Genomic DNA, 27,662 nt, shown 5'->3' with positions numbered 1-27,662 from the left:
TTACTTTTCAATTTAGAAATATACAAGGGTAATTTAAAACTGCATAGAAAGGCTAGATCTGTAGTGTATTTAACAAAGGAAACATTAAGTGTTTAAACACCCTTCTTAGACAATTTCTGAAATAAGAAGAATGCTCAAAACAAGTTAACTTTGTAAATATCCTGTACATAAGAATACAAGATCTACAGTAATTACCTAATCTGTGTACAAAATTAACAAGATTGCTTCAAAGACCTGACAGTCACCATGATAAAAAGGAAAAAAGTCCCAAGGTTCAATTGTCCATCTTGCCACTTTCTCTGTTCAAAATGCAAAAATAGGGCTGTAACAGTGTCCACAAAGCATTAAAATCGGTAATCTGTTATAAAACTTACAAAGTATGTTTTAGAGCAACACACTAAAAGCAAATCAAGTGACAGCATTAAATGGTACACACTGTTCACACCTATATTTCAAGTTGGAAATGCATATTTTCAAGCAGCAATACAAAAAAGTATTCATGAAGAATGCATAATCTCTGTAAAATTATGAAAACATCCCTGCTACCATTACATTTCTAAATACAAAACCTACTACCAATATTTTTGCTTCTGTGTAGCGAGAGAAGTCCATTTTTAAAACAGATAAAATTCAGTCTTTAGGTGCGAATGGCATGAATGACAGTCTTTCTATTTCATTATCGATTTTGAGGATCCATAAACATGCAAGCCTCGTAGAGGAGGGTCCACAAGGGCACCATGGCCAGCTGACAATCCAATCAGGACAATGCTGGAAATGCTTCGGGATCATCTACATCAGGAGCTGAAGCGTTTCCTACCTGTAAAATTCAAATACATGAAAATTGAGGTCTTAGACTTGATATGAAACTCTTAAATCAACATGAAGGGAAGACTGTACTAATTATAAAACATGCTAACCCTTTTAACAAACTAAAGATAAAAAAAGACCTTAAAATAAAAACAATTATATTCAGATAGCACAAGTAAGCTATATATCAATGTAAAAAACAGAAATTCGGGTGGAATCACTTCTTGAAATTTTTTTTAAAGATACCGGCACTATATAACATCACAAAATTCTCAAAATCTGTACCAATTTTTTGGATTATGTATGCCTGGAACAAAGGCAAGAGATTCAAATTTTCATGCATAGCAATAATTTCAGCCTTTCTATACACTTTCATCTTGCCCCTTTCTTCAGTTATGTACACAGTAAGCCTCCACCGCATAACAAACTACAAAAATCAGACTTAATAAAGGATTCTATACTTTCTTTGTATAAAGGTGTACAACTGCATTTGAAAACTCCTCACTCTCTCGGATCATGTAGCCCAGGCAGGTATGACCCTAGCCCGGAGTAGCATCCTGCCATCGCCCAGAATCTGCCTGCCATGGACGACATGATCGACAAACGTCTGCCTGGGATGACATGATCGACAAACCACTATGCCTGACAAGAGATGGTCTGCATCTATCTCTCCTGGGATTCAGGCTACTGGCTAAGGCTCGTCACCCCTATAGTGCCTTTTTTAGGCAAAGGACAAAACCACCATCGTAACGGGTATAAGCAAACAAAATCTGAAGGTAAAGCTACTCAATGCTAGAAGTCTAAACCTCAGGATGCACTCTCTCGAGGCTCTCCTAAAAATGGAGAACATTGATATCTATGCAGTAACTGAGACCTGGTTCAAAGCTCCAGAGAGCACCCCTGCAATACCAGGCTACAACTCGTATCACACTTTTTGGTCACCAAACCAGGACAGAAACACTAAATGTGGAGTGCCCATATTCACCAAGGATATTCACACCTCCAGGCTGGTTGCTCAAAACAATGCATCTGAAATTCTCCAGGTACAACACTAGGTAAGACTGCAATACAAATTGTAGCTTGCTACAGATCCCCCACCATGCCCCAAGATTCGCACTACACCTTTCTAAACATACTGGAAAATATTAAGATACAACCAAACACCTTAATACTGGGCGATTTCAACTAACCTGCCATTAACTGGGAAAACTACTCCTGTACCAACACCTTTGCTCAACGGTTCTTGGAATTCATAAATTCCAACGCCCTTGAGACACTAATTCATAGTTCCACCAGGGGTATTAATATTCTAGACCTGGTCATTACCAACATGGGAGATCGATGCTCCACACCAGTGGTCACCCCTCGTTGGTCAAATCAGACCATAAGCTAATCACCCTTGACATCCACATCCCATCCCCACCCCGTTTAAGGAAACTCCGTAAAAAAAAAACTTCTCCAAAGCCAAATTCATGCTTCTGAAGTCGGAAGCAACAAACTTCATGAAACCCATGCAGATGGGAACTGGAAGTTCAACTGCTGAATCCTACACTAAGGTGCTGTGTATGAGCACATTCACTCGTGCATAGACCAAACCATCCCAAATAGAACCAAGACGCTGTCCTCTATATAAAAACAAACAAACAAAAAAAAAAAACAATCTGGTGGCCCCCTACCATAAACAAGCTGTACAATAGAAGGAAGAAACTGTTGCATTAAAGAAGAATCCAGGATTCAAAAAACTACCTCACCAGTCTCAGTAGAAAGTGGAGATCCCTCATAAAATCTTCCAAAGCTAGTTACAAAACAATAATAAACAAAATTGCCAAATATTCCACAGAAAACCACAAGGCATTCTATAGCTATGACAAGAAACTAAATGGCAATACGCAGACCTGCTCTGGGCTGCAGAATGGCACTAGATATACGGATCCCAAGGATATTGCCAATGTCCTGACAGACAGATTCAGTCCCAACTTCACCCTCCTCTCACCCCCTAAAGGGCTCATTTCAATACCGAAAGAATACCAAATTCAGGTAATCACGGCCACTCAGGTAAAAAACTGCACTCGCCAAAGCCAAGAATACAACATCCATGGGACAAGATGACATCCCAGGCTGTGTACTGTAAGAAAGTACAGTTTTGTACCTACCATAAATGTAGATGTCCGAACAGGATAGCATCTGCAGTCATAACAAATGGGTTGTCCTGTCGTCAGGCAGCCCTTCGGTCGGCCGGATTCCAAAGTCTGGGTCTGGCCTCGGCTGGTGTCGCACTTCACCCGACGTCATCTCTGCTGGTCTTCGGGTATAAAGGCATCAGCCAACGCCATTTTCCTCAGTGTTTCTTGCCCCAGATGCCAGTAGCCCTCTTGGATAGCTAAATTTTTGGGTAAATGCCAATGTTTCCCAAAAAGTAGAAGGCAAATACAAAAAATATGCATGTATGTACATATATACAAACAAATACACCATAAGAGATCCCCCCCCAGCTAGCTATTAGGTGGGCAATACCCTAGGAGTACCACAGAGGGAAGGAGGGTGGGTAATCCTGACTGCAGATGCTATCCTGTTCGACATCTACATTTATGGTAGGTACAAAACTGTACTATGTCCTTCAAGGATGCATCTGCAGTCATAACAAATGGGTAGAATACCATAGCCAAACTAGGGAGGAGGAATAAGAATTATGGTGTACTTAGGATCCCTTGCAACACAGCAGTGGCAAACCCTGCTCGGGATCTAGAGTATAGAGGTAAGTTATAATGCTTGGCAAATGTATGCACGGAGGTCCAAGTAGCAGCCTCAATAATGTCCTTGGTAGCCACTCCTCGTAAGAAGGCTGTGGTAGTGGCTGTAGCCCTTGTAGAATGAGGCCTTATGTTCTGTGGAATTTGCTTTCCATGATAGGAGTAACAGAATCTTATGCAATTTCCTATCCACTTTGAGATTGTCTGTTTGGAAATTGCTTTTCCTTCCCTTCCTGTTGCACAGGCTACTAGGAGCTGGTCAGTTTTTCTACTGCCCTTGGTTCTGTCCAGGTAGTAGCACAACTGTCTATGTACATCCAAGGTATGTAGCAGTCTTTCCCCTTTGTTCTGTGGATTGGGAAAGAAGGTAGGTAGGTGGATTGCCTGGTTTAGAGACAGTCTGGACACCACCTTAGGCATAAATGTAGGATTAGTTCTCATGGATACTCTATCTTGATGGAAGATTAGGAAGGGTTGTACTGCCATTAAAGCCTGTAGTTCCGAAACCCTTCTTGCTGAAGTAATTGCCAGAAGGAAAGCAGTTTTCCAGGATAGGTGTTGAAGATCTGCTGTTGCTGCTGGTTCGAATGGAGGGAGTGTCAGTTTTTCTAGCACAAAATTCAAGTCCCATGCTGGTAATGGTGGTTTCCTAGGAGGTTTTACATTCTTAATTCCTCTGAGGAATTGCCTGAGTAGAGGATGCGAGAAGACAAGAGTGATCGAGGCTGTACTCTGCAGAAATAGCTGATGCATGTATCTTGATGGAGGAATAGGACAGGCCAGTATGTAAGAGCTCTGCCAAATACTCCAGGATGTTGGCAATATCTACCTTTGACACATCTTTCCCTCTTTCCGTACTCCAAATGACAAACCTTTTCCATTTTCCTGCATAGTTCCTTCTAGTAGATAATGTCTTTAACCCTTTGGGATAAATCTGGGTTAGGTGCTCTTATGTAATGTTCCAGGCAGTGAGTTGTAGAGTTTTCAGGTTTGGATGCAAGATGTTGTAGTTGCTCTCAAAGGAATCAGGAGTAGAGACCACGTTCCCCCCCCCCCCGAGACATGCTCCTCAGTAATGGATACCAATGTTGCCTTGGCCAATTTGGAGCTATCAGAATTATCCTTGGTCGTTCCTCTTTGATTTTCAGTAGTACCTTGTGCATCAAAGGAAGGGGTGGAAATGCATATGCTGTCAGGCCTTTCCAATTGAAGGATAGAGAGTCCACCTTCCAAGCAAGAGGGTGGTATGTCCTTGTGCAGAATTTCTTGAGCTGGTGATTGAGTGGGGATGCAAATAGGTCTATTTGTGGTATTCCCCATTTCTTTGTGATGGCCTTGAAGATGTCCGGGTGTAGCATCCATTCGTGAGCATCCGAGGTAGTTCTGCTTAATATGTCTGCTAGGATGTTTTCTTTTCCCGGTACAAATATTGCCTGTAGTTGAATGTTGTAGCTCAGAGCCATATTCCAGAGGTCCAGAGTCATTCGGCATAGGGGGTATGAATGAGTGCCTCCCTGTTTGTTGATGTACCACATGACTGTGGTGTTGTCTGTCCTTATCAGCAATTGTCCCTCTTTGAGGAATGGTCTGAAATTCTGGATTGCTAGTTTTACTGCCAGCATTTCTTTTTGATTTATGTGCAGGTGCAGTTGATCTGGAGTCCATAAGCCTTGAATGCACTTGTCCATCATGTGTGCCCCCCAACCGAGATCTGAGGTGTCCGTTGTGATGGTTTGGCTTGCTTGAATATTGTGGAAAGACAATCCTGGGTTTGCCTGGCATGTCTGAGCCCACCATAGGAACTCTTGTTTCAGGCATGGAATTAGTGGCATTTCGGTTTCTAAGCTGTGCTTGTGTTGAGACCATAAATTCTTTAGGTACCACTGTAGCTTTCTCATATGCAGTCTGGCATGGGGGACCAAGATTATGCAGGATGCCATGAAACCCAAGGCCTGTAGTACTTTTCTTGCTGTTAGTTTGTTTTGCTTTGCTAGTGCCAAGAAGTACAGAGGAAGTTGTTTTAGTTTTTCTGCAGTTAGGAATGCCATCTGTTTTACTGTGTCCAATTCTGCACCCAAGAATGTTATTGTCTGGGATGGTATCAGTTTTGACTTTTTTAAATTGACTGTGTATCCCAGGGCTTGTAGTAAGCAAATGACCCTTTGTAAGTCTTGTGTCAGCTTGCTTTTGTTGTCCGCTTGTATCAGGCAGTCGTCCAGGTATGGATAAATTTGGATTCCCTGAAGCCTGCAATGAGCTATTACTGATGCCAGGCATTTCGTGAACACTCTGGGCGCAGTAAATAAGCCAAAGGGCAATGCTGAGAATTGATAATGCTCTGATCCTGCAAGAAATCTGAGGTATCTTCTGCAAATTGGTCGTATGGGGACGTGCAGGTATGCCTCCTTGAAATCTAGAGTTACCAACCAATACTCCTTGCCCAGCATGGGAAGAAGTTGGTGTAGGGTCAGCATTTTGAATTTTGGAACGATGATGAATGTGTTTAAAGCGGACAGGTCGAGAATAGGTCTCCAACTGTTCTCTTTTCTTGGTACTAGGAAGAGTCTGGAGTAAAATCCCTTGCCCTGTTCTGTAGGTGGTACCCTTTCCACAGCTCTCATCTTTGCTAAGTGAGCTATTTGTTTTAGGGCTTCTGATTTTTGATTTGGTGGCAGGTTTGGCATTCCTCTTTTTGCTGCTAAGGTGTGGAAATGAAACCTGTAGCCTTGGTCTATGGTTTGCAAAATCCAGTTGTCATTTGTGATATAGTGCCAGTTTTTTGAAAATAAGGCTAACTTTCCGCCTAAAGGTGCTACTATTTGTTCCCTGGTAGGCGGTGTTAGAACCAAGTCACTGTGATTGTCCTGTTGCAGTGGTAGTGGTTGCATCCGTGCCTCGTTGGTTACTGCCTTGCCATTGGCGTCCCCTGTAGGCACCTCCTCTGGTTTGATTTCTGCCTCTGGAACGTCTATTCCTGCCTCTCTGATTTTTAGAGGAGTCTGGAAAGGACCAATTTTTGGAAGGCCAGTTCCTGCTGAACCTTGGGGGCTGTACCTGTAAGAAATCTTTAACTGTTTGTACAGATTTTGCCTTCTCTTCCATTTTCTTCATTACTTGTTGTGCAGGAGAACCAAATAGACTGACCTTGTCCATAGGAGCATCTAAAAGCTTTGCTTTAACATGATCCGGCAAGACCTGCTCTTTTAACCATGCATGCCTTCTTATAACTGTGCCAGTCATGGCTGATCTAAAGGAAGCCTCCAGTGCATCATAGCCACATTTTAAAGAATGGTTACTAACCTGCTGAATGTTATTCACCAATTCTAGAACATATTTCTTATCTAAGGACTCATCAGAAGACAGTTTCTTAGTTAACTGATCAAGCATAAACTCTTGGTATTGGATCATATGAAACTGACAGTTTAAAGCTCTAGCTGAGAGAGTAGCGGAGGTGTATACTTTTTTACCCCATCTCTCTAAGGACCTGGATTCCCTATCAGAAGGGAGAGGGTTTTTAGCTGAGGTCGAAACAACTGCCTAAGGTCCCTGGGAGATAGTCTCCGGATCTGCAAAAGGGGCCTTGTATAAGTGGTGATGAGTGTCCGGTACCCTGTAGAACCTGTCAGGCTTAGCAGGGGCTGGAGGTAAAGTATCAGGAGCAGTGCAAACATCATTAAATGCATCATCCACAACAGGAAGAACTGGAGGTATAAGCTAAGGGCCTATGCTGCGGTAAGTGTAAAAAGGTCCTAAGCCTTTTTCTTGAATCTGAGAAATCTTGTCCCTGCCATTGAAATTGCTCTCGCATGGCATGTAAGGTTTCCCCAAAAGAAAATTCCTCTGGTGGAGAGGCAGAAGGAATAGATTCTTCAGCATCAGAATCTTCATAAGTAGAAAGAGGAGCCTCTGGATGGTCTGTAATGTCTGAGTCATCTGAAGAGTCATCCGAGGAGCCTGGCTCTGCTCTAGGTCTCTTTTCTGGAGGTTGTGAGGCCCTGTCTGGGTGAGATTGGGATCCTCTTATTAAAGAGATGAGATCCTCTGCCAAAGTAAGCATTTGTGAACTGGAGCTGGGCCTGTGAGAGGGGGGCTTAACAGGCACTGATTTAGCAGTTTTGGCTGCTTTAGCCCTGGCAAAGGCCTTTATAGACATGGTTGCAGGAGGCCTAGCAGCACCACGTGCTGGGGTAGAGACATCCAAAGGGATGGTGTCCGATAACTCTAAAGAAACCACATTTGCAGGCAAAATTTCAGAGGCCGATTCAGCTAGGGTAGAAGGGGCCTCGGTAGTAGTCATGGATTCGGCTGTAGATTGAACCGTTTGCTCGGTTTCGGCCGAAACCGAGACACTCGCGGCTTGCTTTACCGTGGTTTCGGCCGAAACCACGGACCGCGAGTGTCGGTCCTTTTCTTTGCGTTTCTTAACAATTTGGGTAGTCGGAGGATCCGACGGCATAATATACGCAAATTCTGAGCCGAAAAACTGTTCAGCAAACTCCGACCGACGCCTAAGCGTTCGTCGGTTGAAGGAAGCACAGGCTAAACAAGCTGCTACGTCGTGGTCTGGGCCTAAACAAGGTAAGCAGTAAGAGTGGAAATCTTTATGAGGTATTTGTTTCCCACAGGTTAAATAGTTATTTACTTTTTCTGACATCGGTTGAGGCAAGAAAGAGTCCCCAACGGGGTACTTCGCTTTTAGAAGTCTTCGAAGTTGTATTCGGTAGTATTAATCTCTGGATCTGACCGACCAGCACTTGCGAACAGCTTCTGCTTCGGGCGCCACGCGGCAAGAAAGACCGAGGAAAATGGCGTCGGCTGATGCCTTTATACCCGAAGACCAGCAGAGATGACGTCGGGTGAAGTGCGACACCAGCCGAGGCCAGACCCAGACTTTGGAATCCGGCCGACCGAAGGGCTGCCTGACGACAGGACAACCCATTTGTTATGACTGCAGATGCATCCTTGAAGGACATCAGTGAATACAATCGAACATCTACATTTATGGTAGGTACACAACTGTACTATGTTCATCGTGTTTCACTGTTGCAGTCATTACACTTGGGTTGAATCCCAAAGCTGAGGTTGGGTGGCTGGGCCTAAATAGAATTAGGAGAGGCTGAGGCCCTGCAGAACTGCAGTGGCAAAGCTTGCTCTGGATTTAGAGTAGAGAGGCAAGTGGTAGTGTTTTGTAGAAGTGTGCACTGAAGTCCAAGTTGCAGCCTCCAAAATGTCCTTGGTAGGTACTCCTCTGAGGAAGGCTGCTGAAGTAGCTGCTGCTCTGGTTGAGTGTGGCCTGATGCCCTTAGGCCCCGATTTGTCATGATGAGAATAGCAGAAACGAATGCAGTAGGCTATCCATTTGGAAATAGTCTGCTTTGAGATAGCTTTTCCTTGAGATCCTGCAGCATATGCCACTAAGAGTTGCTCAGACTTTCTGAAAGCTTTAGTTTTGTCCAAGTAGAAGTGTAGCTGTCTGTGTATGTCCAAAGAATGTAGAAGTTTCTTCCCCTTATTCTGTGGGTTTGGATAAAAGGTAGGCAAGTGAATAGTTTGATTAACAGCCACGCTGGACACTACCTTAGGCATAAATGTTGGGTTTGTCCTCCGAGAAACCCTGTCCGGATGGAAAATTATGAAAGGTTCAACCGCCATTAGTGCCTGTAACTCTGAGACTCTTCTTGCTGAAGTTATTGCTAAGAGCAGATCTGTTTTCCATGATAAGAGTTTTATTTCAGCTGTATTGGCTGGCTCAAAAGGAGGGAGCGTGAGTTTTTCCAAGACAAAGTTGAAGTCCCATGCAGGTATTGGTGCTCTTCTTGGGGGTCTTATATTTTTGGCCCCTCTGAGGTACTGCCTTAGTAGTGGGATGTGAAAAAATAGGTGGGTCCGTATTGTAATGAGCTGAAATGGCACAGGCATGGATGAAAAGGATAGGCCTTTGTCCAACATCTCAGTTAGGTATTGTAAAATCTGAGGAATATTTGGTACACGCATGTCAATTCCTTGTGCCTGGTTCCAAGCACAGAATCTCCACTTTTCTGCATATGACTTTCTGGGGCTGGGGCTCCTGGCCTCCAGAATAACGTCCATAACAGCTTTGGAGAGAGGTGTTTTCTGAATGGTTACATTATCCGTCATGCAGCCAGATTTAGGGTTCCGAGTTGGCTGTGCAGTATCTGATTGCTTTGTTGGGTCAGCAAATGAGGAATTTGAGGCAATGTCCAGGCTGGGCCTTGAGACAAGCTCCTTAGGATTGGGTACCAGTGCTGGCGAGGCCAGTCTGGGGCAATCAGGATCATTTTTGGCTTCTCTTGTCTGACCTTTAGGAGTACCTTGGAGAGGAGAGGTAGTGGAGGAAAGGCATACACTGTAAGGTTTTTCCAGCTGAATGATAGAACATCCACTTTCCATGCTGGCTTGTGATAAGTCCTTGTGCAAAATCTTTGTAGTTGGCAGTTGTGAGGGGAGGCAAATAGATCTATGTCTGGGCATCCCCATTTCCTTGTTATCATGCTGAAGATTTGTGGATTTAGTTTCCACTCATGAGGATCCATGAGGTTTCTGCTTAGTTAGTCTGACAAAGTATTTGTCTTTCCTGGCAGGAATTGTGCTTGCAGGTGTACTTGGCAAGTCAATGCTGTGTTCCACAAAATCATGGCTTGTCTGCAGAGGGGGTAGGAATGCGTGCCTTCCTGCTTGTTTATGTACCACATGACTGTTGTATTGTCCGTCTTTAGTAGCAGTTGTCCTGGATGAAGCAGGTCCTTGAAAGCTGTCAGGGCATTCTTGACAGCCAGCATTTCTTTTAGATTGATATGAAGATGCATTTGGCTTGTGGGCCATGTGCCCTGAATACATTTTCCTGCCATGTGGGCCCCCCAGGCATAATCTGACGCACCTGTTATTGTCTGCCTGGCAGTGGGTAAAGTGAAAGGCTGTCCCTTGTTGTGGTGACAGGCCTGTGCTCACCATCGAAACTCCTGTTGCAGGCAGGGAATGAGGGTAATTAGTTTTTCCAGGCTGTGGCAATGTGGAGTCCAAACACTTTTTAGATACCATTGTAGTTTCCTCATATGCAGTCTTGCATACGGAATTAACAGAATGCAAGATGCCATGAAGCCCAAAGCCTGCAGAATTTTTCTTGCAGATAACTGGGTTTTTGTTGCCAACATTTCGAAGTAAGAAGTCAGTTGCCTTTGTTTGTCTGGCGTGAGATAAGCCATCTGGGCAGTTGTATTTAAGCTTGCACCCAGGAATATTATCTCTTGAGAGGGTACTAGTTTTGATTTCTTTTCATTTACTGTGTACCCTAGGCAAATTAGTAATCTTTTTACAAACGCCAGATGCTTTAGTAGAATGTCCTTGTTCTCTGCTTGAATAAGGCAGTCCAAGTAGGGATATATTTGAATTCCTCTGTCTGCAAAAAGCAATTACTGGTGCCAGGCATTTTGTGAAGACCCTGGGCGCAGTAGATAAGCCAAAGGGCAGCGCAGAGAATTGGTAGTGCATTGAGCCAGCTATGAATCTGAGGTATCTTCTGCAAGATTGTCTGATTGGGACATGCAGGTATGCCTCTTTTAGGTCCAAGGTTACAAGACAAGCCTTCTTGCCCAGCATGGGCCGAAGCTGCTGCAGAGTCAACATTTTGAATTTTGGAATGTCCAGAAAAGTGTTTAGAATAGACAGGTCCAGTATTGGTCTCCAGGCTTTGCCCTTTTTGGGTACCAAGAAAAGTTGAGTAAAATCCTTGTCCCTGCTCTTGTAGTGGTACTTGCTGAATGGCCCTCATGTCCATGAGGGATGAAACCTGCTTTTGTGCCTCTGCCCATTGATTGTGTGGCAGGTCTGGCATGCCTTTTGCCTTTGGCAGGGTATGAAAGTGGAACCTGTAACCCTGAGACACTATAATCAAGACCCATTTGTCCTGGGTGATCATGTGCCAGTTTTGTGAAAAAAGTGCTAGTTTTCCCCCTAAGGGAGCTTCCAAAAGATAAGTGCTTGGAACTGGTAGAGGAAAGTCATTGGGACAGTTTCCTATAAGGTTGAGATTTGTCCTCTGCTTTTGGAGGTAGAAGCACCCCATTGTTTAGGCCTGTATGAGCCTTGGGGCTGGGATCTGCCTCTAGGGTGTCTGTATCTGCCTCTTTGTGGCCTGACACTGGAAAGGACCAATTTTTTGAAGGCCAGTTCCGGCTAAATCTGGGTGGCTGTACCTGTAAGAAATCCTTAACTGTCTGCATAGATTTCGCTTTATCCTCCATTTTCTTCAACACCTCTTCTGCCTTAACACCAAACAAAGTATCATGCTGTAATGGAGCATCTAATAATTTTGCTTTAACATGATCAGGCAGAGTCTGTTCCTTTAACCAAGCATGCCTCCTAATCACAGAACCCATTACAGCGGCCCTACAAGAGGCCTCCAAAGAATCAAAACCACATTGCAAAGTATTTTTTCCCACTTGTTCAGCTGCATGCAATAAATCCTGCATTTCCTTGTTTTCCTGGACATTCAGAGTTAGTCAACATTTTCTATCTTAATAGTGACATTAAGTATTGCATATGAAATTGACAATTTAAAGCCCTTACAGCCAAAGTAGCAGAAGTGTAAACTCCCCCCCCCCCCCAATCTGTCCAGTGCCCTTGAATCTCTATCAGAGGGAACAGGGTTTTTAGCAGTGGAAGCCTCGACTCCCTTAGGACCCTGAGATATGGTTTCTGGGTCAGCAGCAGGGTTTTTGTATAGAAATTTATGGGAATCTAGGACCCTGTAGTATCTCTGTCTGGCTTAACAGGTACAGGGGGTACAGAGTCTGGAGACAGGCCAGACTCTGAAAAAACATCATCTACAATGTCCAGAACAGGGGGAACAGCAAGGGGCGTGTGCTGAGGAAGTAAAAGAAAATCTTTGAGCCTTTACTTAGATTCTGAATAATCCTGGCTCTCCCAATGAAAGTGCTCCCTCATGGTATGCAGGGTTTCCCCAAAGGAGTAATCTTCAGGAGGAGAAGCTGAAGGAATAGATTCTTCAGCATCAGAATCCTCATAGGGAGGAAGAGAGTATTCCTGATCAGAGGAGGAATCAGAGGAAATGTAAACCTGATCTGAAGATTCATATTCTGTCTCTTGCCTAGGCCTCTTATCAGGAGGGGGATGGGAACCCCTGATCAAAGTAATAAGGTCTTCAGCCATTTTGAGCATCTGTTTTTTAGGCATGGAAGTCTGCCCTGGAGAATGCTGTACTTGTTTCTTTGTCTTTAGAGCTACTTTAGTCTTTGACTTTGAAGCTGAAGACGGCTTTACATATAACTGTGTAGGTCTGAAAACACCCTCAGAAGCCGATGCCTGCACAGTGGCTCCAGACCCACCTGAAGAATAGTTTCTGAGGATCCAATACCTTGAGTTTCCAGAGGCCCAGTCGGGCTCCACGTGGGAGTCGGAAGCGGCCTGTGGCTCTGAGGTAGCGGGTGTCGGGGGATGCGAAAGCGCCTCACTGAGAACTGGCGACTAGCTTAGCGGAAGCCTCGTTGGTTTTGGACCTCGGATGCCTGACCTTGTCTTTGTACTTGCATTTTTTATAAACTCCGGCTGTCAGCTGTTTCACCGGCATTGTATAACTGAATCTTCGGCCGAAGTAATGAAAGGTAAAATCGTACAGACGCTTAATAGTGCGCTGGTTGAATCTAGCACAAAACCGACAACAAGCAACGTCGTGGTCAGGGCCTAGGCAAGGAATACAGTAAGAGTGAAAATCCTATGAAGTATTTGCTTCCCACAAGAAATACAATTGTTAACTTTTTCTGACATCGGTCTGGAGCAAGAAAAAAGTTTCCCCAACGGGGTACTTAGCTTTAATGAAGACTTTGGATCTGAAATTTGATTTCGAAAATCTCAGGAGTCAGACGACCGGCACTTGTGAACTGCTTTTGCTTCGGGCATCGCGTGGCAAGAAAGACTTAAGAAAATGGCGTCGGCTGCATCTCTTATACCCCTTGCGTACTGACGTCAGGGAAGAGGCGAAAGCAACTGACGCCGGACCAAGACTTTGGAATTCAGGCCGACTGCGGGTAGCCTGCCAGCAGGATAACCCAAGTGTAATGACTGCAACAGTGAAACACGATGATCATCTAAACAGCATTAGGAGCGGCTATAAGGCCCTGCAGAACTGCAGTGGCAAAGCCTGCCCTGGATTTGGAGACGAGAGGCAAATGATAATGCTATGTGAAGGTATGAACAGAGCTCCAAGTGGCAGCTTCTAGAATGTCTTTGGTTGGAACCCCTCTGAGAAAAGCTGCTGAAGCAGAGGCAGCCCTGGTGGAATGTGATCTGATCCCCTTTGGCACAGGTTTACCATGGTGCAAGTAGCAGAAACGAATGCAGTGGCTTACCCACTTAGAAATAGTCTGCTTTGATATAGCCTTTCCCTCTGAGCCTGCAGAAAATGCTACCAGTAGATGCTCAGACTTTCTTAGAGATTTGGTCCTGTTTAAGTAGAATCTAAGTTGTCTGTGTATTTCCAATGAATGCAGAATCCGCTCCCCCTTGTTCTGTGGATTTGGGAAAAATGTTGGCAGGTGAATGTTCTGGTTAAGAGCCACACTGGATACCACCTTCGGCATAAAAGAAGGATTGGTCCTGAGGGACACCCTGTCCGGGTAAAATATAATAAAAGGCTCCACTGCCATGAGAGCCTGTAGTTCTGAAAACCTTCTTGCTGAAGTGACTGCCAAGAGAAAAGCTGTTTTCCAAGATAGAAATATTATATCTGCAGTAGCTGCTGGTTCAAAAGGACGCAGGGTGAGTTTTTCCCAACACAAAATTGAGGTCCCATGCAGGAGTTGGTGATCTTCTGGGAGGCCTTAAATGTTTGACCCCTCTAAGATACTGTTTAAGCAGATGATGAGAAAAGAGGGGAGGTCTCTGTGTTGTAATGAGCCGAGATGGCAGAGGCATGGATTTTTATTGAAGAAAAAGATAGGCCCTTGTCAAGCATCTCCGTCAAATATTGTAAAATCTGAGGAATATTGGACTTTGCGCTGTCTGTTCCTTGTGCTTGGTTCCAAGCACAGAATCTCTTCCATTTATCAGCATAAGATTTTCTAGTACTAGGCCTTCTGGCTTCCAAAATGACATCCATCACAGATTTACTGAGAGGTGTTGTTTGAATAATTAATTGATCAGCCATGCTGCAAGATTCAGAGCTTGGAGCTGAGTGTGCAAAATTTGATTGTTCTGCTGAGACAGTAGATGAGGTGTTTGAGGCAAGTACCATGGAGGAAGTTGAGACATTCCTTAGAAGTGGGTACCAGTGCTGGTGAGGCCAGTCCAGAGACACTAGGATCATTTTTGGTTTTTCCTGTCTGACTTTTAGTAAGACCTTGGAGAGTAGAGGCAGAGGGGGAAAGGCATAGACTGATAGGTTTTTCCAGCTGAAGGATAGGGTATCCACTTTCTAGGCTTTTTTGTGATTAGTTTGTGTGCAGAATTTGTCCAACTGATAATTTTGGGGAGAGGCAAATAGATCTATGTCTGGGCTCCCCATTTCTGTGTTAACATGCTGAAGATTTGTGGATCCATTTTCCATTCGTGCGGGTCCATAAGATTTCTGCTTAGGTCGTCTGCCTGATTATTTTGTTTTCCTGGCAGGAATTGAGCTTGAAGATGTATTTGGTAATTCAAGGCTGTCCCACAAGGCCATGGCTAGTCTGCAAAGGGGGTAGGAATGTGTACCCCCCTGCTTGTTTATACAGCACATAACTGTGGTGTTGTCCGTCTTTAGCAGTAGTTGTCCTGGATGAAGTAAGTCCTTGAAGGCTGTCAGAGCATTCTGAACAGCTAGCATCTCTTTCTGGTTGATATGCAGATGCATTTGGTTTGGGCTCCATTTGCCCTGAATGCATCTCCCCGCCAGGTGGGCCCCCTCAAGCATAACCCGATGCGCCTGTAATTAGAGTTTGGGTGGCAGGGGGTAGAGTGAATGACAGTCCCTTGTTTTGGTGACATGTCTCTGCCCACCAAAGAAACTCCTGTTGTAGGCAGAGAATGAGAGGAATCATTGTTTCCAGACTGTGACAATGTTGACTCCATAAACTTTTTAGGTACCATTCAAGTTTCCTCATATGCAGTCCCATATATGGAATTTGTAGAATGCAGGATGCCATGAACCCCAAAGCCTGCAGAATTTGTCTTGCAGATAACTGTTTTTGTTGCCATTTGTTTGAAGAATGTTATCAGTTGCTTTTGTCTGGCATAAGGTAAGCCAGCTGGGCAGTTGTATTCAAGCTTGTACCCAGGAATTTTACAAACGCTTTCTATGGACACCTACAGGAATGCATGGATCGTGCTATCCCAAATAAAACCAAGACTCGTTCCTCCAAAGGCAGACCACCTGTATGGTGGACCCCAGCCATAAATAAGCTATACAACAGAAGGAGGAAGCTACTACATGATAGAGCAAAATCCCAAAACGGGAAGGCATCTCTGATCAGTACTAGCAAGAAACTGCAATCCCTCATAAAATCATCTAAGGCCAGCTTCGAAAGAAAAATTGCATAAGATGCTAAAGATAATCACAAGGCCTTCTTTAGTTATGTCAGGAACCTGGGTGGCAACTCCCAGATATGCTCTGAGTTAGTTCAAAATGACAAAAAATACACTGAACCCACAGACATTGCCAACATCCTGGCAGACAGGTTCAGTGCAGACTTCTCCCCCCCTTCCTTCCCAAAAGAGCAAATGTCTATCCCAACAGAGTGTAGCCTCCCTGCCATCACAGATGCACAGGTGAGAGCTGCCCTCTCCAAAGCAAAAATCACAGCATCAATGGGACCGGATGGTGTCCCGGGCTGCGTCTTACACGAACTCCAAGAAGAACTGAACCCTCACATAAAGTCACTGTTCAATCTCAGCCTTACTACAGGATATGTACCCAAGGAATGGCATATAGCAACAGTGGTCCCACTCCACAAAGGTGGTGCCACAACGGACCCCGGAAACTATCGCCCTATAAGCCTGACTGGCCTGGTCTGCAAAGCTATGGAGCGTATCATCATGAAACTCAAACAAAGACATTGGGAACCTCCAAACACTGGATCCTACCCAATTTGGCTTTAAGGGCAGATCTTGCCTCTTGAACCTGGTCGTCTTCTTTGAAACAGTCACCAAGGCCATAGATGAAGGGAAGGTAGTCCACACAGCCTACCTAGACCTCGCAAAAGCCTTCGACACAATACCTCACTCGGGCATCATAAATAAGCCCACCAGCTTAAATATCAATCCCTATGTCACAAGATGGGTTGCAAACTGGCTCAGGGATGGAACGCACATGGTCAGAATTGCAGGTGCCATGTCAGACTCTAAACCAGTTACAAGTGGCATCCCACAAGGCTCAGTCCTGGGACCTCACTTGTTCGGTATATATTTCTCTGAGGTACAGGCTAACATGGGAGGACTATGGCTGACCAAGTTCGCAGATGACTGCAAACTGGGTGCCATAATCGACTCGCCGAATGACACAAGCATCCTCCAAAAGGGTCTCACAGAAACGGATAACTGGTGCCAGAGCCATGGCCTAAAGCTAAATGCCAAAAAGTGCATAGTTATCCCCTTTGGGAAAAACAAAGTGCCCACAAATTACCACATAGGTGGTAATCCATTAAGTACGGAAGAAGTAATTGGGGATTTGGGGACCCAAGTAGATTGCAATCTCTCCTTTGACAATCACGTTACCAAAGTGTTTAGAAATACCTTCTATATAGCCCACCTTATCACGAAAGGGTTCACATCTAGATCAAGAGAGGTCATTGTGCCCCTCTACTCATCAGGCCCATAATTGAATACAATGCCCCATTTGGGATGTACCTTACCAGACACCTGCAGCAACTGGAAAGACCCCAAAAGTACCTCACCAAGAGGATCAAGGGACTCAAACAGATGCCCTACGCAGTTAGGCTAAAGAAACTCCAGCTCTACTCAGTTGCTTACCGCTTACTCAGAGGCGATCTGTGCCTGACGTATAAAGCCATGTCCAACCCAGAATTAATGGACATGCTCCACCTCAGGAAATCCAAATCCCTTAGAGCTACACGCTCCAGGGACTTAAACCTCAGCACAGAAATAAATAGGACATGCTGGAGGGACAGATTCATATCCCAGAGGCTCCCAATCCATGTTAGGCAGAGTCCCTCAATTACCCTCTTCAAGAGAAATCTTGACGAGTGGATGGGGGATCATAGATTTACCCCTGGGATCTCTTCTGTGTCCCTACTAGACAGAGGCACAGTAAACTAACCTCAAAAGGGCTATCTTCTGTGACCTACTACACAGAGGCACAGCCAACTAATCTAAAAGGGTGGCAAAAGCCAAACACACTCTGGCGAGGATTATAAATGCCCTAGGGCAGATAGCCTAGTATCAACCTATGAACCTATGAATGTGATTATATGAGAGGGTACTAATTGTGATTTCTTTTCGTTTATGGTGTACCCTAGGCATGCTAGAAGCCTTTTTACAAACGCCAGATGTTGAAGTTCAAGTGTCTCCTTGTCCTCTGCCTGAATGAGACAGTCGTCCAGATAAGGACAAATGTGAATGCTTCTTTGTCTGCAGAATGCAATTACTGGTGCCAGGCACTTTGTAAAGACCCTGGGCGCAGTAATTAAGCCAAAGGGCAGCGCAGAGGATTGGTAATGCAAAAAAACCTGCTTTGAAGCGGAGGTATCTTCTGCATGATTCCCTTATTGGGATATGCAGGTATGCCTCTTTAGAGTTACTAACCAAGCATTCCTGCCTAGCGTAGGGAGTAGCAGTTGTAAAGTCAGCATTTTGAATTTTGGAATGTGCTCAAAAATTGCTAAGTCCAGTATTGGACGCCATGAACGGTCTTTTCTGGGTACCAGGAAAAGTACTGAATAAAAACCTTGTCCTTTTTCCTTTTCTGGTACCGGCTGAATAGCCCCCATATCCATGAGGGACATGACTTGTTTCTGGGCCTCTACCCACTGTTTTTTGGCAGATCTGGCCATCCGTTTGGAATTGGCAAAGTATGGAAATGAAATCTGTACCCCTGGGATACTACGTTTAATACCAAACTTGTCCTGGGTAATTAACTGCCAATGTTGAGAATGAAGTGCTAGTTTCCCCCCAGGGGGTAAGTGCTTGTTGATTGTAGAGGAAAGTCATTGAGACTGCTTACACTTTAGGGTTGTGCTTTGTTTCCTACAGTTTTGAAGGTGGAGGCACCCCCCCCCCCATTGCTTTGACCTATAAGAACCCTGTGATTTGGTATCTGGAGCCTTTTGAGCGCCTGGATTTGCCTTGAGTGGCTCTGTTGAACATAGGAAAGGACCAATTTTTAGTAGGCCAGTGTCTGCACTTGCAAGAAATCTTTTAGTTTGCATAGATTTAGATTTGTCCTCCATTTTCTTTAAAACCTCTTCTGCCTTATTACCAGAGTATCATGCTGTAAAGGTTTCCAACCTGTTCTGCTGAATGCAATAATTCCTGTAACTCTATTTTCCACACAATCAGAAATCAACCTCATTTTCTGTTTCAGTAAGCCCATAACATGCTGTTGATATTTAAGCATATGAAACTGGCAGTTTAAGGCCCTGACTGCCAAGGTTGCTGACATATAAACCTTCTTTCCCCATCTATCCAGCGCCCTGGAATCTCTGTCAGAGGGGGGTAGGATTTTTGGCTGTAGAGACCTTTACACCCTTGAGGCCCTGAGAAATCTCAGGATCAGCAGCAGGATTTCTGAATAGAAAATTGTGGGAGTCAGGAACCCTGCAATACCTGTCTGGCTTACTAGGAGCTGGAGGCAGGGAATCAGGAGCCATGCTTGGTTCCGAAAACACATCAACAATGTCTAATTCAGGAGGCATTGCCAAAGGCCTATGCTGAGGAAGAAGGAAATCCCTAAGCCTCTTTTTTGATTCAGAGTAGTCCTGACTCTCCCAGTGAAAATGTTCCCTTAAAGTATGCAAAGTTTCTCCAAGAGAGTAATCCTCAGGAGGAGATACAGATGGGATGGATTCCTCTGCATCAGAATCCTCATAGGGTGGAATAGAAAATTCCTGATCAGAAGAGGAATCGGAAGAAATGGAAACCTGATCTGAAGATTCATAATCAGTGCCTTGCCTAGGCCTCTTAGCAGGGGGGGGGGGGGTTGGGAACCCCTGATCAAGGTAATTAAATCCTCAGCCATTTTGATCATCTGTTTTTTAGGCATAGGGGCCTGAGCATGTGGCTCATGTGTCGTTTTTTTAGACATAGATGTTTTTTACCTTGTTTTTGAGGCTGGCATTGGTTTAATATAAAAATATTGAGGCCTGAAAACATCCTCAGAAGCCGGTGCCTGCTCAGCGGCTCTGGACCCATCCAAGGGAGAGACATCCGTGGGTTCAATAACTCTGAGAATCTCGCGGCATACCGGACTCCGAATGGGTCTCTGTAGAGGCCTGTGACTCAAAAGTAGCGGGTATCAGGGGCTGTGAAAGCGCCTCACTGAGTACCGGCGACTGGTTTAAGAGAAGCTTTGTCGTCGGTTTTGGACCTCGACAGTCTCTCTCTCTCTCTGTCTTTTTCTTTGCGGTTTTTGTGAACTCCGGTAGTCAGATTGCTAACAGACGACATTTCAGGATAATTAAATCTGGAACCAAAATATTCAGAAGCAAAAATATACAGACGCTTAATAGTGCGTTGGTTAAATCTAGCATAAAACTGACAGCAAGGCACGTTGTGATCTGGGCCTAGGCAAGGAATACAGTAAAAATGAAAATCCTTATGAGGTATTTGCTTCCCGCAAGTAATGCAATTATTAACTTTTACTGACATCGGTAAGAAGCAAGAAAAAGTTTCCCCAACGGGGTACTTAGCTTTAGTTTGAAGACTTCGGTTCTGAAACTCGAATGCGAAAATTTCAGGAGTCGGCCGACCGGCACTTGCCAACTGCTTCGGGCACCATGCGGGAAGAAAGACAGACTAAAATGGCATCAGCTGCATGTTTTATACGCCTGACTTCATGGAAGAGGAGACAGCAACCGACGCAGGACCCAAGACTTTGTTATTCAGGCCGACTGAGGGCAAACTGCCAGCAGATTACCCAAATGTAATGACTGCAACAGTGAAACACAAAGAACATCCTTTTGTGATGAGGTGAGCCACATAGAAGGATTTCCTGACCACTGTGGCGATGTGATTATCAAAGGAGAGATTACTGTCCACCTGTGTCCCAAGGTCTCTTATCACACTTTCGGTGTTAAGTAGACTACCACTTATGTGGTAGTTCATGGGAAGAGTTTTTACCAAAGGGGAAGACAATACACTTTTTGGCATTGAGCTTCAGGCCATGGCTTTGACACCAGTCATCTGTCTCAGTGACGCCCTTTTGTAGTATGTCCACATCGTTAGGAGTTTCGATTATGGCTCCTAGTTTGCAGTCATCTGCAAACTTTGTCAGCCAAAGACCTTCTGTGTTAGCCTGTACTTCAGAGAAGTAGATACCAAACAGGAGAGGACCCAGGACTGAACCCTGTGGTACTCCACTTGTCACTGGTCTGAAGTTGGATTTGGAGTCTGCTACTTTCACAGTGTGAGTTCTGTCCGTGAGCCAGTTGGCAACCCATCTTGTGACATAGGGATTTATACCTAGTTTAGTGAGCTTATCTATAATTCCAGAGTGGGGGATGGTGTTGAAAGCCTTGGCGAGATCTAGATAAGCTGTGTGAACCACCTTACCCTCATCTATGGCTTTGGTGACTGCTTCAAAGAAGTCAATCAGGTTTAGGAGGCATGATCTGCCTTTTACAAACCCGAACTGGGTAGGGTCCAGAGTTTGGAAATTACCAAAGTCTTTGTTTATGAGTTCCATAATGATACGTTCCATAGCCTTGCAGACCAAGCTCGTCAGGCTAATGGGGCGGTAGTGGCTCCCCTTTTGTGGAGTGGGATAACCATCGCGGTGCACCATTCAGTGGGCACAAAGCCTGAGGTGAGGCTATGATTGAACATGGTACTTAGGTAGGATGTCAGTTCAGTCTGCAGTTCGTGTAGAACGCAGCCTGGGATATTGTCAGGTCCCATGGATGCTGTGTTCTTGGCTTTGGAGAGTGTGTTTTTTACCTGTGCAGCCTTGATTACAGGAACTTTGCATTTTTCCGTATAGAGATGGGCCCTCTAGGGGGAGAGAGGGGAGTAAAGTTAGCACTGAACCTATCTGCCAGGATGCTGGCAATATCAGTTGGTTCTGTATATTTAGTGCCATTGTGCTATAACTCAGAGCAGATCGGAGTGTTGCCATTGAGATTCTTGACATAGCTATAGAATGCTTTGTGGTTGTCTTTAGAATCAGTGGCAATTTTGTTTTTGTAACTAGCTTTGGAGGATTTTATGAGGGATCTCAGCTTCTTACGGAGGTTGACCAGGGAAGTTCCTCCAGTCATGAGATTTTACTCTTTTTGCAACAGTTTCTTTCTTCTGTTGTAGAGTTTGTTTATGGCAGAGGACCACCAGATTGGCTTCCTTTTTTTGGAGGATAGCATCTTGGTTCCATTAGGGGTAGCATGATCCATGCACTCGTGTAAGTGCTTATAAAGTGCATTTGTGTAGGATTCAGCAGTCGTACCTCTATTTGTCTGTCTACATGGGTGTCATGAAGTTTGCCACTTCTGTCTTAAGAAGTGTGAAGTTGGCTTTGGAGAACTTTTTTACGGTGGTTTCCCTAATTGGGGGTGGGGGCGGGATGTGGATGTCTAGGGTGATTAGCTTGTGGTCGGATCTGACCAATGAGGAACTGACCTCTGGTTTGGAACACCAGTTGCCCATGTTGATAATGACCAGGTCTAGGATATTGCAACCCCATGAAGGGCAATCTTTCCCCCCAAAGGGGCAGTAAGTTGAGAAGTGCTTGGAAGTTTTAAAAAGAAGTCATTGAGACAGTTTACCATAGGGTAAGGTTACCACCTGTCCCACTTTGCGAAGGACAGTCCCTCTTTGGGCAGCTGTGTCCTAACAAAAAAAAAAATTAAAAATGGCAAATGTCCTGAGATTGTAGGACATAATTATGTCCTATATTTTATGTAATCATTGCATAAAACAGTTATTTTGTATCTAAAATACCTAAATGTTATAAGAAACAGAATAAGCAACTAAAATGCTACAAAAATAAGCTTTTATTTAGGCAAAAAAGTTCTATCCTTTGTACTGACTATGTGTCGGCCTGTAAAATCTGATGTTTGTCCCGAAAATGTCCCACTTTGGCCATTTGAAAAGGTGGCAACCCTACCATAGTGGGGAGTTTTATTACTCCCAGATTTGGAAGTGGATGCCCCCCCCACTGCTTAGTCCTGTGCATACCCCTGGGACTGCAGCCTGGGAGCTCTGCTGGATCTGGGTTTGGACTGAGAAGGTCTGGAAGAGGCAGGAAAGGAACAATTTTTGGAAGGCCAACACCTACTAAATCTTGGAGGTTGTACTTGTAAAAAAATCTTTTCATATTTTTATGAACTTCTTCTGCCTTGTTGCCAAACAGGCGGTCCTGGTTTAAGGGAGCATCCAGTAATTTCCCTTTAACATGATCTGGCAAGGATTGCTCCTTAAGCCAAGCATGCCTTCTAAGTACAGACCCAGTTACAGCAATCCTGCAAGATGCCTCTACAGAATCAAAACCACATTGCAAAGTATGTTTTCCAACTTGTTCAGCTGAATGCAGTAAAATCCTTATTTTCAGCACAATCAGGAATCAACATAATTTTCTGTTTAAGCAATCCAATAATATGCTGCTGATACTTTTAACATATGTAACTGGCAGTTTAAGGCCCTAATGGCCAAACTTGCAGAAGTGTATACCTTCTTACCCCATCTATCCAGCACCCTGGAGTCTCTAGCACAGTGGGTAGGATTTTTGGCAGTAGTAGCTTTAATGCCCTTGGGTCCCTGTGAAATGGACTCAGGGTCCGCAGTAGGATTTTTAAAAAGGAACTTGAGAGAGTCAGGGACCCTGTAATATCTATCAGGTTTTCTGGGAGCAGAAGGTAAAGGAGTCAGGGGGCAAGCAAGATTCCGCAAAGGCATCATCACAATGTCTAGTACAGGAGGTATGGCTAAAGGCCTGTGCTGGGGCAAGAGTAAGAAATCGCTAAGCCTCTTTTTAGAATCAGAGAAATCCTGACTTTCCCAACGAAAATGCTCCCTGAGAATATACAAGGTTTCACCAAAAGAGAAATCCTCTGGGGGGAAGCAGAGGGAATACAGTCCTCAGCATCAGAATCCTCATAGGTAGATTAGGGTAAATCCTGGTCATTAGAGGAAAAGTACAGTTTTGCACCTACCATAAATGTAGATGTTAGAGTGTCTTAACTGCTGCAGTCATTACACTTAGGTTATCCTGCCATCAGGCGGTCCCGCAGTCAGCCAGAGTTCCAAAGTCTTGGTCCGGCATTGGTTGCTGTCGCTTCTTCCCTGACGTCAGTGCGCCAGGGGTATATAAGATGCAGCCGACGCCATTTTCTTCAGTTTTTCTTGCCCCAGATGTCAGGTGCCCCCAAATAGGTAGGCAATACATATTGCTAATAAAGCATACATGAAAAATAAAAACAAAAAGTTCAGCTACCAGCAAATACACCACATGGGTAGTAAAGGGTAGAGAAGTGTAGATAATTCCTAGCTAAGAAAGAGGGGATGGAGGGAGGGTAACCTGGACTGCAGCAGTGAAGACACTAACATCTACATTTATGGTAGGTACAAAACTGTACTATATTCATTGCGTTTCACTGCTGCAGTCATTACACTTGGGTTGAATCCCAAAGCTGAGTCAGGGTGGCTGGGTCTAGAGAGGATTTGGTGTGGCTATGAGGCCCTGCAGCACTGCAGTGGCAAAGCCTGCTCTGGATCTAGAGTAAAGAGGCAAGTGGTAATGCTTGGTAAAGGTGTGCACTGAACTCCAGTTGCAGCTTCCAAAATGTCCTTGGTAGGTACTCCTTGAAGTTGCCCTGGCAGAATGTGGTCTAATGTTAGATGGTACAGGCTTCCCATGCTGTGTGTAGCAGAACCGGATACAGTGTCCTATCCACTTTGAAATGGTCTGCTTTGTAATAGCCTTTCCCTGTGATCTTGTAGCATAGGATACAAACAGTTGCTCAGTTTTCCTGAAAGCTTTTGTTTTGTCCAAGTAGAAGCGTAATTGTCTGTGTATGTCCAAGGAATGTAGAATTCTCTCCCCTTTATTCTGGGGATTTGGATAAAATGTTGGCAAGTGAATAGTTTGGTTAAGAGCCACACTGGATACCACCTTGGGCATAAATGAAGGGTTTGTTCTTAAGGAAATCCTGTCTTGGTGAAAAATGATGAAGGGCTCCACTGCCGTTAGTGCCTGTAGTTCTGAGACTCTTCGTGCTGAGGTTATTGCCAGTAGCAGAGCAGTTTTCCATGATATATATTTTGTTTCTGCTGTATTGGCTGGCTCAAAAGGAGGTAAAGTTAGTTTTTGCAAGACAAAGTTGAGGTCCCAAGTAGGTGCGGGTGCTCTCCGGGGCGGTCTTGTTTTTAGCCCCTCTGAGGTACTGCTTTAGCAACGGATGAGAGAAAATAGGAGGATCTGTGTTGTAATGAGCGGAAATGGCAGAAGCGTGGATCTTAATGGATGAGAAGGATAGCCCTTTGTCCAGCATCTCAGTTAAATATTTTAGTATCTGAGGAATGTTAGGGACAAGAGGGTCAAGGCTTTGAGCCTGGTTCCAGGCACAGAATCTCTTCCACTTTTCTGAATAAGATTTCCTGGTGTTAGGCCTCCTGGCCTCCAAAATGACATCCATAACAGCATTAGAGACTGGTGTTGCCTGTTTGGCTAATGAATCTGCCATGCAGCCAGGGATAAGGTTTTGAGCTGACTGTACAGGATCTGATTGTTTTTCTTTTTTAAGTCAGAAGGTGTGGAATTTGAGGCAAAATCCAAGGTGGGCCTTGAGCTAAGTTCTTTAAGATTGGGTACCAATGTTGGCGTGGCCAGTCTGGAGCAATCAGTATCATTTGTGGTTTTTCTTGTCTGGCTTTTAGGAAAACCTTCAAAAGGAGAGGCAGAGGAGGGAAGTCAAACGTGCAGGCCTTTCCAGCTGAACGACAGAGCATCCACTTTCCATGCTTGTGTGTGATAAGCCCTTGTGCAGAATTTTTGGAGTTGGCAGTTCAGTGGGGAGGCAAAGAGATCTATGTCCGGGCACCCCCATGCTTGCATTATCATGCTGAAAACTTGTGGATTTAATTTCCACTCGTGAGGATCCATGATGTTTCTGCTTAGTTCTTCTGCCAGAGTATTTTTCTTTCCTGGCAGGAATTGTGCTTGAAGATGAACTTGATAAGTTAGAGCTGTGTTCCACAAGGTCATGGCTTGTCTGCATGGGGGGGGGGGGGGGGGGGGGTAAGAATGAGTGCCCCCCCTTGCTTGTTTATGTACCACATTACTGTGGTGTTGTCTGTCTTTAAAAGTAATTGTCCTGGATGCAGAAGGTCCTTGAAAGCTGTTAGGGCATTTTGTACAGCCAGCATCTCTTTTTGATTGATGTGTAGATGTAGTTGGTCTGTGGTCCATTTGCCCTGAATACATTTTCCTGCTATGTGTGCTCCCCAGGCGTAATCCGAAGCATCTGTTAGAGTCTGCCTGGCTGTGGGTAGAGTGAAAGGCTGACCCTTGTTGAGGTGACATGCCTGTGCCCACCAACGAAACTCCTGTTGCAGGCAGGGAATTAGTGGCATTTCCGTTTCCAAGCGGTGTGAGTGTTGAGCCCAAACACTTTTTAGGTACCATTGTAATTTCCTCATATGCAGTCTGGCATATGGAATTAGAAGTATGCAGGATGCCATGAATCCCAAGGCCTGCAGAATTTTTCTTGCAGGGAGTTGGGACTTTGTTGCCATCAATTGAAAATACTGAGTCAGTTGTCCTTGTTTGTCTGGCGTAAGATAAGCCATCTGGGCCGTTATATTTAAGCTGGCCCCCAGGAATATTATCTGTTGTGAGGACACTAGTTTTGATTTCTTTTCGTTCACTGTGTACCCTATGCAACTTAACTTTTTTACAAACGCCAAATGCTTTAGAAGAATGTCCTTGCTCTCTGCTTGAATCAGGCAGTCGTCCAGGTATGGATATATTTGAATTCCTTTTTGTCTGCAAAATACAATTACTGGTGCCAGGCACTTTGTGAAGACCCTGGGCGCAGTAGATAAGCCAAAGGGCAGTGCAGACAATTGGTAGTGCATTGAACCAGCTATGAATCTGAGGTATCTTCTGCAATTTTGACTGATAGAGACATGCAGGTATGCCTCTGAGGTCCAAATTAACAAGCCAAGCTTTCTTGCCCAACATGGGAAGGAGCTGCTGTAGTGTCAACATTTTGAACTTCAGAACATCCAGGTAAGTATTTAGAGTGGAAAGGTCTAGAATGGGTCTCCAGGCTTTGTCCTTTCTGGGTACCAGAAGAGTCTTGAGTAAAAACCTTGTCCTTGTTCCTGCAGAGGTACTTTTTGAATAACTCTCATGTCCATGAAGGCTGTAATTTGTTTTTGTGCCTCTGCCCATTGATTTTGTGGCAGGTCTGGCATTCTTTTTAACCTTGGTAAAGTGTGAAAGTGGAACCTGTAACCTTGAGACACAATATTCAGCACCCATATGTCCTGGGTGATTGTTTGCCAGTTTTGTGAAAAAAGTGCTAGTTTCTCCCCTAAGGGAGCTGCCAACAGGGTACAGTTTGGCATTGGAAGTGGAAAGTCATTGAGATTGTTTCCTGTAAGGTTGTGACTTGTCCTCCCCTCCTTTGGGTATTGAAGCGTCCCACTGTCGTGGCCTGTAAGATCCTTGGGGCTGAGATCTGCCTCTTGGGCGTCTGTATCTGCCTCTTTGTGGCCTACCTGACACGGGAAAGGACCAATTTTTAGTAGGCCAATTTCTGCTAAATCTTGGTGGCTGTACCTGTAAGAAATCATTCACTGTTTGCATAGATTTTGCCTTATCCTCCATTTTCTTTAAAACCTCCTCAGCTTTAACACCAAATAAAATATCTTGCTGTAAAGGAGCATCTAATCATTTAGCCTTGACATGATCTGGTAAGGTTTGTT

At 44.6% G+C, this 27,662-nt stretch overlaps 1 protein-coding gene across 4 annotated transcripts in view; it reads right to left on the bottom strand.

Annotated features, from left to right (window-relative positions):
• Window positions 1–421: 421 nt before the first annotated feature.
• The window catches only part of SERBP1 (SERPINE1 mRNA binding protein 1), a 1,097,797-nt gene continuing 1,070,556 nt past the window's right edge, over window positions 422–27,662 (bottom strand). For all 4 annotated transcript variants that reach the window (XM_044085594.1, XM_044085595.1, XM_044085596.1 and 1 more), the window contains exon 8: window positions 422–817. In XM_044085594.1, coding sequence (XP_043941529.1) covers window positions 758–817 — 60 coding nt within the window. In that variant the 3' untranslated portion in view covers window positions 422–757. The remainder of the gene's footprint in view (window positions 818–27,662) is intronic.

The sequence above is a fragment of the Protopterus annectens genome, chromosome 10.part0 (assembly GCF_019279795.1).
Source record: "Protopterus annectens isolate FY-2018-M chromosome 10.part0, PAN1.0, whole genome shotgun sequence".
In the NCBI taxonomy this organism is placed as follows: Eukaryota; Metazoa; Chordata; order Ceratodontiformes; family Protopteridae; genus Protopterus; species Protopterus annectens.
The sequence above is the reverse complement of the archived record's forward strand: the minus strand, read 5'-3'. Positions and strand labels throughout refer to the sequence as shown.